Source organism: Cyprinodon variegatus, unplaced genomic scaffold, assembly GCF_000732505.1.
Source record: "Cyprinodon variegatus isolate N-32 unplaced genomic scaffold, C_variegatus-1.0 Scaffold458, whole genome shotgun sequence".
In the NCBI taxonomy this organism is placed as follows: Eukaryota; Metazoa; Chordata; class Actinopteri; order Cyprinodontiformes; family Cyprinodontidae; genus Cyprinodon; species Cyprinodon variegatus.
Genome location: NW_015150911.1, coordinates 262977 through 279171, shown reverse-complemented (window position 1 = coordinate 279171; position 16195 = coordinate 262977). Strand labels below are relative to the sequence as shown.

At 38.6% G+C, this 16195-nt stretch overlaps 1 protein-coding gene across 1 annotated transcript in view; it reads right to left on the bottom strand.

The window, feature by feature from the left end:
• Positions 1 to 3374: 3374 nt before the first annotated feature.
• The window catches only part of LOC107094038 (N-acetyllactosaminide beta-1,3-N-acetylglucosaminyltransferase 2-like), a 21805-nt gene continuing 8984 nt past the window's right edge, over positions 3375 to 16195 (bottom strand). Inside the window, exons 2-3 of the mRNA XM_015389437.1 lie at positions 11593 to 11720; positions 3375 to 6073 (exon numbers count right to left, since the gene is read on the bottom strand). Of these exons, the coding sequence (XP_015244923.1) occupies positions 4857 to 6050 (1194 nt within the window). The 5' untranslated portion in view covers positions 6051 to 6073; positions 11593 to 11720 and the 3' untranslated portion in view covers positions 3375 to 4856. The remainder of the gene's footprint in view (positions 6074 to 11592; positions 11721 to 16195) is intronic.

Genomic DNA, 16195 nt, shown 5'->3' with positions numbered 1-16195 from the left:
TATATATATATATATATATATATATATATATATATATATAAGATGAAACAAAGAACTAATTTAAGACACATTTAAGTGTCAGGATCCCTGCCTGAGGAAATCCCACTCTGAATATCCCTGCTATACATCTCCCTGCCTTGGGGATACGGTTGTCATGCCAACAGTGTTTCCTCTTTCATTTATCCCAGTGTGAGTTGGAGGATACGTACTAAAGTAAAGCCATAGATAATGACCTGTATATTCTACTTTGGTTTACTGTATAACTTTTATTCTGAAGCTAAAGAGATAAACATGACCTGATCTAAATAAAGCGATCAGTAAACCCATACGTCTCTGTTGCTGGAGGAGTGACTGATGTTCATGGTGTCTGTTTTAGTTCAGAAGCTGCAGAATGGAAAACTAACATGTTTATCAGTTAAACTAAACAGAGCAAAGTAGACTCCACATCCTGTTAGAAGTGACTGATCATAATCTCTATCTGAAATCTTAGCAGCAAAAGTTGAGATTGATTTCTCCCTCTCATGAGACACTGCCGCCCTCTGCTGGTGGAGATTTGTCATTACAAAATCCATTCACTCAAACTGAAGTTTATGGATTTATTTGGAAAATTGGTTAAAAAATACTTTTATGTTCTCTAAAACTTTTAAAAACCATAAAAAAAAGATTTTTTTTTCTCCCCCCAACGATTACAGAATATTAGTAATACATTTTTCTTTTACTATCACCTTTTATAACACAATAGGAGGCAATAATAGGAGGGGGTTGGGGTGCATAAGGATGCGTGAGGTTTTGGATAAACAGGACTATTTTAAATTTCAGGTTAGAATTTAAGCATCTGAGTTTTTGTGACTGAACTGACTGAACATTTGATCATGTTTAGGCTACCTGCTCAGGAAAAATAAAAACTTGATTACACATATTGAACTATGTATTAATATTTAACATCTATTTGTTAATTTTATTACAGTCTGTTTTTTTTTGCTTTTGTCTTGGCTCAACAGTCTCTTTCTTTTTTTTATCCTGCTGTTTGGTTTTGTATTCCCTGCCATTGTGTAGTATTTTGAGTATTAGCAAGGATGACTTTTATTGGATAGGAAAGGCCCCATCTTTGACTGACTGGTGGTCATTTCAGTACGGAGTTACAAATTGTGAGTGCAGATCAAAAGCTCAGTTTAGTAGCACACAAGTTACGCCATAATTCTGTGGAAGATCATAAAGAAGAGAGTTTTAATAATCAAAACTAGGAGTCAACAAGGCTGTAGACAATCATCAAGATAGAGTAATGGGAAGGACAGAGATGATGTTGGATTATAGATCAGAATGTGCAGATCAAGTAACATTTTCCTAAAAGCTAAAGATAGTTATCGAGGATGATATAAGACTGCTAATCTAAGGTGAGGAGAAGACTGTGGTGCTGCCATTAGGGAGCAAAAAACCCCCTATATTTTAGATAATCAAGATCTCTTGATTGAAAACAGGTCAAGGGTGAGGGAGAAGGTAAATGATGAAGGTCCTGGAGATGAGCCTGAGGACCACCAGATATACAGGACTGCCAAGCAGGGATAATCTGCAGAGCAGAATGGTGAGATTATATTAAAGTGATCAGAGGATGGGAATAGAAAGTAAAGCAAAGTCTGACGCTAAGATCATTGGTGCTTTTTATCAGAACGTTTTAACGCGGCCTTTTTTTAGTTCAGCACTTTGTATCATTTTAAGACTGTTGTGCTAAACAAATAAACTTGCTTTGCCAAAATATCGGTGAAGGTGCTCACTATTCCACCATGTCTCAGGGATTGCTTCATTTCTTGCTTTAACCACTTTTATCTTTGCAGAATTCTAAACATTTAATCTTCGCATAACATCTTTAAGGCAACAATAGTTGCTTCTACATTTTTAACTGAATGAAGCCCTCATGTTTAATTAAGAAAAAAAAAAACTTTTACAGCACTAAAAAACAAACAAAAAAAGGTTTTGTGCCATTTTAATAAAGGCTGGAGCAGTAATATGACGTTGGCTAATTGTAAGGTAAATAAACTGATTAAATGAACCCCCCAAAAATAGATCCAATAAGGTCTGGTGGAGAATAGTTACCATTTAGGCTAAACCTTGTTAGCAAAATCAAGCTAACAGTTATACATGTCTTTGCATATTATGTGTTTAAAACGAACATAAGCTTCAGATGTTTTTGTTTAAAAACTGAATGTGACACCAAACTACAAAGGGTCAGTTTATTACTGCAAACACGTAGCGGCCATATTGGATTTTAAGTGCCTGAATCAGAACCTCCATCTGACCTGTGTAAACTGTATTTCTAGCTGTCATCCATTCGCCTTTCTTAGGGTCATGAGTAAGAAAACTATGCAGGGTAGGATAGGAACAGCGAGCTGCTGCTCTGAATTCAGACAGCTGTAATCTTTACCCCGACTAAAGCCTACTAGAAAGGATGGAATATACGAAGACACACTGGAAAAAAATTTAAATCTAGAGAAGTCATTTTTTCTTAAAATAAGTGAATTTGTTCTTAGATTGAGCAGGTAAAAGATACATTTTACCAGTTCATTTAAAATAAGAAAACACAATTGCATTGTCTTATTTTAAATGTATGTTATCTAATTATCTTATTTTAAGATTAAAAATACTAATTCCATTGGCAAACTATCACATTTACCTAATCATATTAAGGGTAAATACACTTCATTTAAGGAACTTTTACTTATTTCTAGATTATTTTTTCCAGTGCAAAGATCATTTTAAACAAAGAGGAAATAAAATCTTAAAATGTTAAAAATTTTGTTCACTTTTGCACTTAAATCTAGACTTTAACAGTGAAATAAATCCTGTCGTCTTTCGGAAAGCAGAATATTCCTACACAATCAAATAGGAGAGTGACGACTTTAGCAGCTCCGCTCTGCCAAAAGGTTTGAGAAGCACAGTTACACAACAAAGGAAGGAAGGATTTCCAGAAAACAAGTCTTCATAGATCTTTGTTACATTTTATTTTTAAATAAATCAGCATACAAAAAAAAAATACCTTTATTGAAAATTAAATATTTTGCTTTAAAGACACATATTCGACAGCCTTTTCACACATACTATACAAGCAAATCCCACTCAGAGATTTGGTGATCTTATTGGACTCCTGTGCTACATTCTGTCTGAGGAGGAGAAACTAAAGGACTTTAGAGGACACAGACATTGGTTTCCAAACACTCGATCATCTGAGGGCTGAATGGCAGTGAGGGCAAAAACAGACAAAGCACAGCAATTTGAAAGCTTTACAGGATCAATGAAGTTCCTTTAAAACAACAAAAGGTCAAAGGAAAAGAAGACAGACATTTTTCAGCAGATCATAACAGGATACGTTTTTTTTTCTGAACATTGAAAAAGTCCAGAAGAACTTAAAGAAAACAGCTAAAAATGTTTGTCCATCACATAACACTAGGTAAACATTTCAAGTAGCCACTAACTGTGTCCAGTGAGAGAATTCAACCAATTACTGGTGAAAAGCAACAAAATGTGTGGTTGAAAAATAAAAATTGTGCTTTAAGCATTTATTGAAGTGGCTGTCGACTGTTTAGCTCCTTTTAGTGTTTGAATATTTTAAGGCTGATTGGAAGGTCAAAGGAGCCATAGAGTGAAACGATAATCAGGTTCTTAAAACAAATCCTACATCAGAGAGACATCTGTTTGCATATACAGCATCAGCAGGGCTGAGTTTCCACCCTGACCAGCAGGGGGCGCTTCTTTAACGGAGATGGAAAGAAAAACCTTTTTTCCTTTCATAAAGATTCACACGTCAAATAATAACAACAACAAAGACAGATTTATTCCCCCAGAAATGTGAGTTTTAAGCAGACGAATAGGAAATGATCAGCGGCAGACTAAAACATTTCAGACGTTTTCTTTTACTCATACTAACAGTAAGTATATGACAAAGAAATGAGTTTGACATTTCTCCCCATAGATTTATAATTATACACGCAAAGACAAACTGCAGCCTTTCTAAAAAGTGACAATAGAAGTGAAGCAGCAGAAAGCACCAACTCTAAAGGAAATAATAGTTTCTTTCTTAATAGCATGTGGACCAGGTTGAAATGAATGATTTAATAAAACCAGAAAAAGGATGGAAAGCTGAGCCGCGGTGAAACTAGTAATAAATAAAAATGGTTCATCTGGGGGTATTGGAGCTGCTGGTTGTTCTCTGTTGATCAGAACCGCTTCCCCTTAGAGCTGTAACACTACATCCACAGAAACAAAGGAAAGCAGAGCATCTCCATCGCTGACCACGTCAGGTACGCATCGACTGCTGCAACACAACTCTGTGTGAATTTAAAATGCGTATTAATAAAAAAATACCAATTCTTGAAAAGGCCAAACTGGTCCAGCTCAGCGTGGAGTGTGGTGAATACTTCAGGGAGTATGGTGGGGATAGCAGCACAGTTTAAGCCTCCAGCACAAACCACTGCTAAGAGCCTGAGAAACGGGACATGGCGTGTTTTTTTACCAATACTTCTAAAAACATTTGAACTTTCAGTCGTCCCGTGTCAGTCCCACATGGACACTCTTCTAAAAGAATACAGCATTCAGACGCTCCCCTGCGGAGCGGACAGACAGTGTTGAAGCATTGGAAGGCCTGTATAAATAGTTGAGATATAAATATCTGTACTCTACTAAAGACATTCACTTCCAACAAACGGGACAGCAGGATTAGCCTGAGGAAGTTTTATTCTTTTAGGCCAGACCGTCTCTCTGAGAGGCCGACCCGCTTTAAAGCTGCCGACTCTTCAGTGACCCTGATCCACATTTAAAATGTGTCACTGCTGCTTTTGGGAACTGGCTGGATCCCATCAGACATTTCACTGGCAGGTCAAGTCGGGGCTGTTGAGCCAGGACCAGATCTGGATCATCTCCTGCGGGGTCCTCGGGTGAACCAGCATTAAGCTCTTGTAAGCGCAGGGGTTCGAGCGAAACTTCTCCTCGATGTTAAAAGTCCTGAAGCCTTTGTGCTTCTCTGGAGCGAGCCCCAGCTTCCGGAGACACATCCCCGTGTAGACGTCATCTATGGGATAGAGCGCTACGTGTTGCGAGACGTTGTGCAGGCGGGCAGCGAGGTCTCCGGAGTAAAGGTAGCCCCCTCCTCCTGCGTACGGAGGGTACGTACCGACATACATGCTCTCAGGGATGAAGTATTTCACCCTCTTGTCTCTGTGTGGCCCCGCGTTGGTGATTACATCCCCGACAAACAGGTCTCTGGCTCTGGGTTCAGATAAGCCCTTGAGGAAATCCAGGATGCGGTACGTGTTGACAAAGACGTCGTCGTCCCCCTTGAAGATGTAGCGAGCTCCAGAGCAGCGGGTCTGAATCCATTCTAAGAACAGCAGCTCTTTGACAGTCAGGTTAAAGAAGGAGTCTCTGAAGTCCCACTGGACGATGTCTCCGTGCTGCTTGCTCTCGTACTCCACCATCTCGGACAGATTGGGGTGATAGTCGGCATTAGAAGCATCTCCGAGAAGGAAAACGGTGACCACAGTCATGTTGGCGACGACGCCGGCCGACCCCCAGGACTGACGGATGGCCTGGCGCCGGTCTATATGAGGCGCGATGGATTTGACGGCGAGCAGCAGGAACGGCGGCTCCCTGCAGATGGTGGGCTGGTCTCGCAGGATGGGGTAGGAGCGGCAGCGCATGTAAAGCAGGAAGTCCTTGAAGCGAGGCGGTAAAGAGTTGTAGTCGTTAACCTGAGTTGTGACCTTGAGGTTGGGCTGGCAGGGGTCAGAGGGTGAACTGGTCTCGTTGAGCCAGTCGGGCAACTCAGCGCTGCTAGAGTTCGCCAAGAGGATGGGATTGTTCTGAAAGTCCAGGATCTGCTGCTGCCGGTTCCAGTAGGGGGAACTGGGGGCTAGCTTGGTCCAGAAAGGTTTGAGGGGGACGTGGGGTTTCCGAGGTCCGTTTCTTCCGGCGCTGTTGTTAAAGGAGATGAGGATGAAGATGAAGAGGTTGACCATCATCAGCGTCACCATAAGCTTCAGGTTCCAACGCAGCAGCGCCATGACAGCCCTCCACTGGACAGAACCTGCAAAGACAGGAAGGAAAAGGTCCATTAGCAGCTTCTACCTGAGAGAATCTGGACCAGAGCAGTTAGGTTGTTATCCAGGTTTGTAGAAAAATAAAAAATAACGCGTTTAATCTATATGACACAAAATATGCAACTGCAAACCTTGTAAAAAAAAAAATGCCCATTATTATCTTCTATCCAGAAAGGCATCACAAGAAAATGATCTAAAAACTCCAAAGAAAAACTGAACAGGAACCCATTTTCTCTTTAAAGTCGTAGGGAAACGGCTGTTCCAACCATTGCATTTCCAAATTCTCCGAGTGGTGCATGACTTTACACGAGTGAATAAAGTGAATAAAGTGAATGTGATTGGTCAATTATCAAGGGGGTGGGATTGTTGTAGCGGAAGGTTAACAAGCAAGTTTGATTGTTAACCTTCAGTTTCTCAGAAGCATCTTGCTAACCAGTTAGCAACTTAGTGCTAGTAGGTTCCCAATGGGAAATTCCATTGGGACCAAGTAGCGCAAATTTGGAGACTTAGAAACGACACTGTCAAGGAACGCCATGGACAGAGGAAACATGCAAGAGGAGGAGAGTTTTGTGTCGGAGGTCGTGGATGAGTCTCCTCCGTCATCCATTTTTTATTTAGAGGAGGAAAGAGGGGACGAAGTTGTTGTGGAAGAGGACGCCAGGGCGGCAGAAGCTTGGTTTGGTGTAGAAGGCTTCCAGCCGTACATGTTTGAGCCCTTGCCTCCCAACGCTGCCAGTTCTGTTAGCTCTACGCCTGCTGAAGACACAGACGTCCATCCCCATGAACACTGGGACGGAACTCAATGGGAAAGGAAATGATTCTTATTTCAACCATTGCGTTTATTAGCTGCAACATATGAATGAAGATGCTATGACCAAAAAAAAGTTGATTTACAAATTTACATTTATATACATGTTTAAGCCAGAATGATTTGACATTTAAATATGATTTCCCTATAACTTTAAGAGCCAAGCAAAACCAAATTTAGGTAGGATTAGTGACATTTCCTTCCTCCCTTAGCAAGGACCATGGGAAACCCCGGCAATGGCTCCATCAGGATTTACTTATTTAATAAATATGTTATATGTTGAGAAACGTAAAGATACAAAAATGCAACAGGTGAGATTCAGAGGCTGCATAAAAAGAGGCCTGCCTGATGTTGGCAGGGCTGCAGGGTCACATGTAATCAGTATCATAGCAACCATATATGCAGTATCCATATCACAACACACCGCAAAAATGCTAGCTAATTATTTAAGTAGCATTTATTCTAGTCTAATCCTTGTTTATCTGCTAATTAATGTTGTTGGTACACGAGGATCCTAAAGGATAAAGTCAGTGGTTCTTTAAATCAGTAGTGTCAATAAAGCATGTTGTCCATTTTGACAAATAATCTATGGCTCTAAAGTTGGGTTCTCATCTTTCCTGTGTGAAGCAGAAAGTTTAACGACTAATGCAGAGTACATTATGCTTTTTGGCCGCCATCCTAATAGTCTTTAAGGGTGTGTGTTTTCCTTGTTTGGCCTGGGAGGGACTGACTTTACCCTGCCCCTCCCTGACTGAACATGGGAGATAGCACCCAGGCTTTGCTGCAGGGGATCTGCAGTTCACCACCAATTCATCACAGCTTAGAGGTTCAGAGGCTGCTTTGAGAGCAGCTACCTGCTGATTGTCCCTACTTAACACTACAATAGACCATGCGTTTAAAAAACAATATTTACACTTTTAGAGGCAACAAGTCTGTTTATTTTTTGTGCTTCACTGCAACTCTAGCAGCTTAGCATCCGTCTTTGTTTCCACCTGCTCCCCTTTTTAACTTAAGGGGTTCCCAACATTCCCATGCTGCTAAACAGTGAAGCACCATCACTCAGAACGGTCCTCTCTCAGGTAGCAAATCCCTTTTTCTTCTCAGCAATCGACTAAAAACTACAAAGTGGAAAAAAACAAAAGCTTCGTAAGCGATGGCGTACTGATAAGAGTCGGAGGGAACAGACTTAACTGGTTAAACATGGTTTCTTTTTGATAAAGTAAAGCAGAAACAGGTCATGGATGTCCTGATTCGGGTTTAGAGGAAAACAAAAGAACAGAGCTTTAATGGAACGTCTCAGTCTAGATTTGTTTTAAACCTTTCTACTAAACGTCATTTAAGGCACTGGTGATGCAGCTTTTTCTACTGTAAATATTTTGGCTCGGCTCAGTTCTCAGACAGGCAGTTCAAACTATCACACTGGAAAAACAATCTAGAAATAAGTAAAAAAAAATTCTCAAATTAAGTGCATTTACCCTTAATTTGAGTAGGTAAATGAGATGATTTGCCAATGGAATTAGTATTTTTACTCTTAAAATTTGTTATTTAGATAAAATGCACTTGGAATAAGACAAAGCAATTTTTTTCCCCCTATTTTTAATGTAAATTGTCTTGTTCCATTCATAAAATGTCTCTTTTACCTCCTCAATTCAAGAACAAATGTACTTATTTTTAGAAATAATGACTTAAATAGATCTGAACCCCAATGCTATAGACACAACCTCCCGATGAGGCTCCTAAATCTTCATCATTCCTACCGATCCTCTGGCTTGTAAAGTTTTGCTTGCACTCATCTCACCTTCCAGTAAGGGGAAAGTGTTTGTTCTTGCAATCCTTCCAGTGGCAGCTGATTAGATAAAACAAACCGTCATGTGTGCGTACATGTGCAGACTGGAGGCTTGGAAAAAAAACAGCCCAGATCAGAACTGAACCATTCAGTTTTCTAGATGTCAATCTTATAAATAATTAAACAGCCAAAGTCTTTTACGCAGAATGAGGATTCTGCAGAAAGGTGGTTACTGAGAAAAAGCAGCTGGAGGCTTTGTTTTGCCTTTTGTTTGTCATTTAGGACAATATTATATGAAGTGGTATTACATTTCATGAGAGCAAAAAAAAAAAAAAAAAAAAAAAAAAATATATATATATATATATATATATATATATATATATATATATATATATAAATAAAAAAGATTTCTTTTTGTCTCAGCTGAGTATGAAAGGGGGAAACCATGTTAAAAGAAATACAGGTAGAAGAATCAATGTACATATTTTTACTCTCCCAGGGCATTAAAACGAACCTGCCCTTTATTTCAGAGGAGCAGTTAAAGCAGAGCTCCGTGGTTTGGGTTGGTACACAAGTTTAGAAATGAAAGCAACTATGACGCTAATTCTCAGAAGCTAAGCTATCAAGCCAGAGGCTGATCAGTCACTGCGGCTGGCCGCTCTGCCAACTTTTTAATAGCATTACTTTAAAAAGGACAAAGGAATGCTAGCAGCTCCACAAACAGAAGATGGTTTTTTATCCAAAACCATTATGGGTATGACGTTGGAAACTTCAGAATAATGCAAATATTTATTTCAATAACAGCTTTGCTTTCTCTGTTAAGCAGATGGAAGCGCTGTTAGACTGGTGAAGATAGAAGTTCATGAGCCATATTTAACTTCCAGTAATGTACACAGTGGTAATTCTCTCAGGCTTACAGAGGAACTAAGAGATAAAAGTGGTCAGTAGGGATCATCCTGTGTCTAAATTCTTCCCTTCTCTGTATCATGTTGCCCTCTCAGCCTCCTAGCAACAGCTCTGCTCTGCTTGTTCTCTGTTCTCCCCACCTTTCTGCAGGGCACCTGTCCCCTCCTTTATCTGCTCTTGCTTTTGTGATTTCCACTTAAATTGAATAGAATAACCAGGAAATGATGTACACTACTTGTTTCTTTGTTACAGTATCAAATTGCAGGACAGAGAAAAACATGAACAAGCTTTTTTTTAATGACTTCTTTTCCCCCCCTGTCTTTTCCTCTTGGATAATTGAGCTTCACTGTTGAGTGCATCCCACACAGACAGGAGGACTTCAGGGAAATGAGTGGGAGAGAAGGCTGGCTTGTTAGCAAAACCAAAGCCTCTGGTTTACCAACATAAAAATATGATTTATAGGCGACAAGCAGATATCAGCTGGAGTTTAAACTAAACAGCAACCTGTGTATAAGGAGGAATTAAACAGGGATATTAAAAGCCCACTTGCACTTAAATCTTTTATGCATTAAAAATAAAAACTGCTGAGCTCTTTTCAAAACTATACAACCAAATCCAACTACCAACCCTGAATACATAAGGTAGAACGTAAGCGTAGCTTTCAGGCCTCTGTTACATTAAGAGTTACGCTGTTTACCACAGCACTATTAGAAAGAACGCAGACAGAGGCAGAGCACAATGCATGGTTTGTTGAGAAAACATATTGGGCTGAAAGTGGCAAAGCAAAACAAATTTATGCTCAATAAAGATAATGACCTAAATGGGGAAGGAAGCATTAGAAAGGATTGATAGATCTGCTCAATTCTCCAGGGTTCTAACCACAGTTTTTCTGCTGATTGAATGCACATCACTAGTTTAGCAATACAGGGTTTTAATAGTACTGATTTCCTTTGCTCCCAATCATTTAACCTTTTAATATAAGCCTCATTTTGGGAAATTTGCGCCTATTTCGCTTTACCCAAATGGAACAGCAAATAACAGGAACTGTAAGCCCAGATTACATGTCCACTACGTTATTTGAAAGCTAACACCTTCTAGTTTTTAAATATATACATGAAAATTGGGTGAGTAAAACACCCAAGCTGGATTAGTTCAAACAAGAATCAAAGTAGTTTTTTAATTCTAAAAAAATAATAGGTCTCTTTTGAACAGCAGTAATAAAGACATGCCTGCTTGTTGTGCCTGCTTTGTTTGTTTACGTTTTGACATGCTGCTATATCTGTGTTGATTGTGCTTTGGTGCTCGCTTTGTCCATAAAATGAACTTGGCAGTTGGATTGTGGAGAATCTAAGCTTTTCAACGATGTCTAAAATGTCTATATTGGTAAACATTTTACCTGTGTAATTTTCATGCATTCTTAGTTATTATTTGTAAACGATTTAAAACGGGTAAAATGTGGCTTTTGAGAAGATAAACAAAAGTATGTGCCAAAAAACAAAACAAACAAAATAAACTAGCAATTATTACACTGAGATCTAAGAAACCATCACAAAACATGGTACTCTAAGTAACTCATATCTCACCGTTGTCCTAAAATCTACTGAATTTTCGGGTTCGTATTTAGTGCTGATTATTTTAATGAGGTAAAGATCTAGAAGCGTCAGATTTGTGCCATAAAGGCACAATTCTGGAGTTTTATAGGATGCAGCTCTGATCAACCACACAATGCTAAGATGGACTTGAATAAATGGCTTAGATCAGACAAAAGGTTCAGTAAGATGAGCCCACCCCCCCACCTGTATGCACGGTGGGTGTGGGGCACCAGGGAACAATGGCAGGTTTAGACTTCTCACTGAGTAAATAAACGAGCTTTAATGCAACATGGAGCTTTCCTTTAATAAGTCAGAATCATCTCAAATAAATGTTCTACCCTTAAATAAATTAACTCCTGAAAAACACCTCTTTACTCCATGAGATGAGTGAACGCCCAGGCCTGATGATCGTACCTGTGCAGGTGTGTGGGCCTCTTTGCTTGCGTTGTCTTGCTGTCTGGTCTCAGCCGTCTCACCCCATGCTTATATCCTCTATCTGGGAATAGGAGCTGATGGGAAAGAAAGGACGAGCAGCGCTAAACCTGAAAGCAAACAAAACAGTGTTTCAGAAAATGGAAAGATCCACAACATTGTTTGTAACTACCCTATTTTTACTAATTTTTTTATCTATTTATTAGATAACACTTAGGAATACAGAATAAATATAAGAAAGTTGACAAAACTTAAAAAGCTTATCTACTGAAACTCTAAAGTAGATGATTCTATATATATATAAACAGGACCATTGAAGAATAAACAGCATCATATGGGATTTAAAAACATTGAGATTAATTTGTTAAATATAGACAGCTATTTTAGTTTAATAAGAAAAGCAGTTTAAAAAACATATATTCAACAAAAATGTCTATTTACAAATGTACTTATGCCTTTAGGATGTGAGGATATATTAAGTCAGTTCAGGAAATAGTAATGATTTCTATAATCTATGTAAGCTGTTCCATTCCTCTGAAAAGGCTGAATTAATGTGGCCTTAGACCTTTGCCCAGCCCAGTGCATCTGCAGCTATTGATCATTTACACTCAGCATAATCAGCTCTCTGCCCATGATGCTCTATTTGGGTGGAGACGCTGCTCCAATCTTCTAACTTAATTGTGGAAAATCAGATTTCTTGAATGCAAGATTAAATCAATATGCTGCAGAAGTTCTGGAGAGCAACTCCCGCATGTGGATAAACATCATGATTGCTTTCGATAACATACAGGCAGCAGGCGGACAAAAATCATCTAAATCTTACATTGTACAGGAGGGTAAGTCATATCATCTGAAACAGACGTGATATAGAGCAGGGTGTTACATCCCTGGGAGTAATTAAATTGATAGCTGCATTAAAAAGAAACTGTAACATATCTTTTCTAAAACACAAACCAGATTTTTCAGGTCTAATAAATATTCTCATTGACTTTCAGTCACTCACTGACTTGATTTGAACTGTCCAAGATTTTGAAAGCTGTCTTCGGTAAAATGCTTAGAGCAAATGAACAGCTGAGCATCAAACTTTGCAGGGATCTTCTGATACACAAACATAATCCATTCCTGTCACTTCTTCGGATCCTTGGGAAGACTGTAAAAATGTCCCCTTTCTCTATGCAGCCTGGAACACTGCATTTAAGCCCCTGGTTCTGGCTAATTTTCAATAGAAAAACTACCTGCTTTGTAATTCTTGTTGAAGTAAACCAACTGTAGAATAAGAGCTAAACTGGTGTCTTATATTTCCCTCTATCTACCTCTATTCATGTTCTTGGGCAGGTGAACCAGTGGGCTGGTCTGTATGTCAATTTCGGGGCGTGACAAAAGTAAAGGCAAGAACCAAATAAGGCAACATCCCCAATTTGACGTCAATTCGGGGCTTCGTCTGAATTCGCACGCTTTATGGAGGAAGTTTAGAATTGTGAGATTTGCAGAGAAAGGAGGTGTCGATGAGGTTTGAACTTCTCTGTACTTCCGTTTCACCCACTGAACTATCTTTATTCATCTATAACAATGTAAACTAGGTTTTACCTTCTATGATCCCTTTAATACAAACAGCTGGCAGGTGGATTCTTACAGCTACTTTGTCACCTGGTTTAATAAAAACTTTGCAAAGGATTTATAACTGTCACAGCAGACAAAACTGCCCTTTAAAATTTGACAGCCCCTAATCACAACCAGGGAATGGAAGCTCAATAAATGTTCTTTTCCTGGTCTCTCATGATATCTAAATACCATCAGGCTGCACTGACAGCATCATTCTTTGGTAAGGCTAAAGAGAAGAGTCCAAGAGTTTGGATTAAACATGATTAACTGTCAGTTAAACAGGACCATGTAAAAAAAAATCTCCTTTGTCCTGACAGCAGCTCATGGCTCCAAAGAATTGAAACTTTTTTTTTTTTTTAACATAGAAAGATAATACAGATTTATTCCAGTCCAAATGCAAAGTTCCTTGACTGTTTGGTAATAAATAATACCGAGCTGCTAACCTAAAAGAAAAAGGGCTCTTGTTCCTTTTTAATATTCAGAGACACACTTCCACGATTACCAAACTCATAACATGCACATGTTTAAAGAAGCCATGAAAAAAGGACTAAACCAAGTTTTATGAGGAGTTTATATACCGGCACACATCTTTTCATTCTCTATGAGTAAATATACAATATACAGAGCCACAAAGGTAAACAAGAAAAAATCCTAAAAATTAATCCATTATAGAAAAAAAAGCTCTGCACAATATTTCTGTGAGGAACTTGGACATCTTCCTGGCATATATGCTCAGAGGCAACATTTCATGTCAACAGCAGGTTGTTTTACTAGCAAAAGCTAATCTATTGTTTTACATCTCCCCCTTTCCAGTGGGTACCTGCAAACATCACTATGATAAATTGTCAACTAGGTGAAGGCTAAAACAAAAAAACTGAGGCAAAAACCAGCTCATATTGCTGCATGACTGAGAGCAGATCCCTGCTTTCTCAGAGGAGGACCGACTACTTCTAGGGAACAAGTTTAACTTTTGCACAGGAAACACACAACAATGCATCTATGGCAGCGCTGAAATGATTGACCGTGAAGTCAAACAGTTAAAATCGAACCAACTAAGGTGTTTTGGATTAATATTCAACTTTGCAGCCAGCAAACATACAGAGTATCCAGCTGGCTCTAACTAGCATCAGGCACTCTAGTAGATAAAAGAAGCATGAAGTAGTGAAACTTAAAATGTATGAATATAAACAATCACCTAAATAATAAAAGATAAAAGCTCTTTGATCATGTCAATTACTTAATCAGTACTGTGATTTAGTTTTATTAGCAATTAGCATAGATCCCTGCTATTAGGACCACTAGGGCTGGACGATTTTGCCAGCAATGAAAATTGCGATTATTCTAAACCAATATTGCAATTGTGATTTTATATTTTTTCTTTGCATTAACCAAAATCATGTAAATGTTTCACTGCAGGGTTTCAGTTTTTGGGGATTTTACTGTAACCTTTTGTCAAGAAGTGATAAATTATACTTGCATGCATGAATTTGCATGCTAGCTGCACCTCTCTTCTCCCGTCTGTGTGGTTGCAAACCTACTTTAAGCATATTAATGCCATGTTAAATTGTGATCATATTGAAAATGCAATTAATTGACCAATGACTACCCTTAACAATATTGCACAGTCAAGTTGTTTTCTGAACAAAAATTTGCCTGAAAAAGATTATTTACATTCAGAAATAAATATAAAACAAGGAATTTAGCCTATCTGGTTAGTAGCCTGATTCTTATGCCACTTTGAAAAAGAGGCACTGGATTTAACTTTGTACTGGTATTTTTTCCTTAAAAATTATTCACATTCAAAGAGCAAGTCTTTTTTTATTGAAAAATTTACTTCCCTTGGTCTACACTCAAAATTACACTCTGGACCTCAGAATTTCATCCTGAATAAACGCCATGAGGGATGGAAGGATCCCATGAAAAAAAACATTTCAAGCTGAGAAAATTCCTCTTTGTTTTTCTAAATTGAAAGTCTTGCACTGCATGTTGCACCTAAATTATTAGGCAATTTATCCTGTATGTACAAAGGTTCTGGATTAAAACTTACAGGAGCGTGAGGTTTAGAGGAGGTTATAGTAGAATTGAATTATAGAGACATGTTGCAAAGTCCAGAGCTCCATAAATAGCCTGAAGGCTGCAAGTGAAGAGGGAGTTAGACTCTGCCCAAATATCTGCAGTTAACTAAAGTATTCAGTTTGCTTTTTCTAGCTGAACGTTACCAAGTGAAGCAGCACTAACCGTATAACTCACCAAAGAAGACAGTAACAACTGTTTAGATCAGGAAGTTTTTATCTGATTTCATACCCAAACTGTAAGCATGCCATTTCAAGCATCTTCATTTTCTAATCAAATGAAGAAGGAAACAGTTACAGCAACATGATGATGAAACAAACCTGCACACAGCAACCACTCCACTTCAATGCAGCTAACCTTTAAATAGAAAGGAATTTCTCATTATCAACAAATACTTGTGAATCTGACACCCCACACTGAAGGTCATCTCTCCCTTTGCTGTGACTCATTTACTCACACTCCTGGAATCTAAAAAGAAAAATGACGCATGTATGTCATCATATGTCAGATTTAGATTTTACAACCGCACAAACAATCTGCATTTCAGGCTAAATATCCAAACTTTATGTTCTAATTTCAGCATAATTAGTCAATCGATTGACCAATGTTTACCTCAAGATATTTTGAGCAAATTCATCTTTATGATGCAAATGCATCTTTAAATTTAAGCTTTATTTGTTTGTGTTCAAGAATCAATTGTTTGAAGAGTCAAGAACTTAATGATCTATCCAAGAATAAGTGACTAAGATTTGGCTTTCTGAAGTTTCTGCAGAACATTGGCCGTTTCTCAATCTGTGTACTTGTGCCTTCTCGTGTACTCGTAAAACTTCATCAACCTCAGCCCCAGTACTGTTCCAATTCACAAGAACAGCAGGCTGAGAACGGACAAAGTCCCCGGATGTTGTTCTCG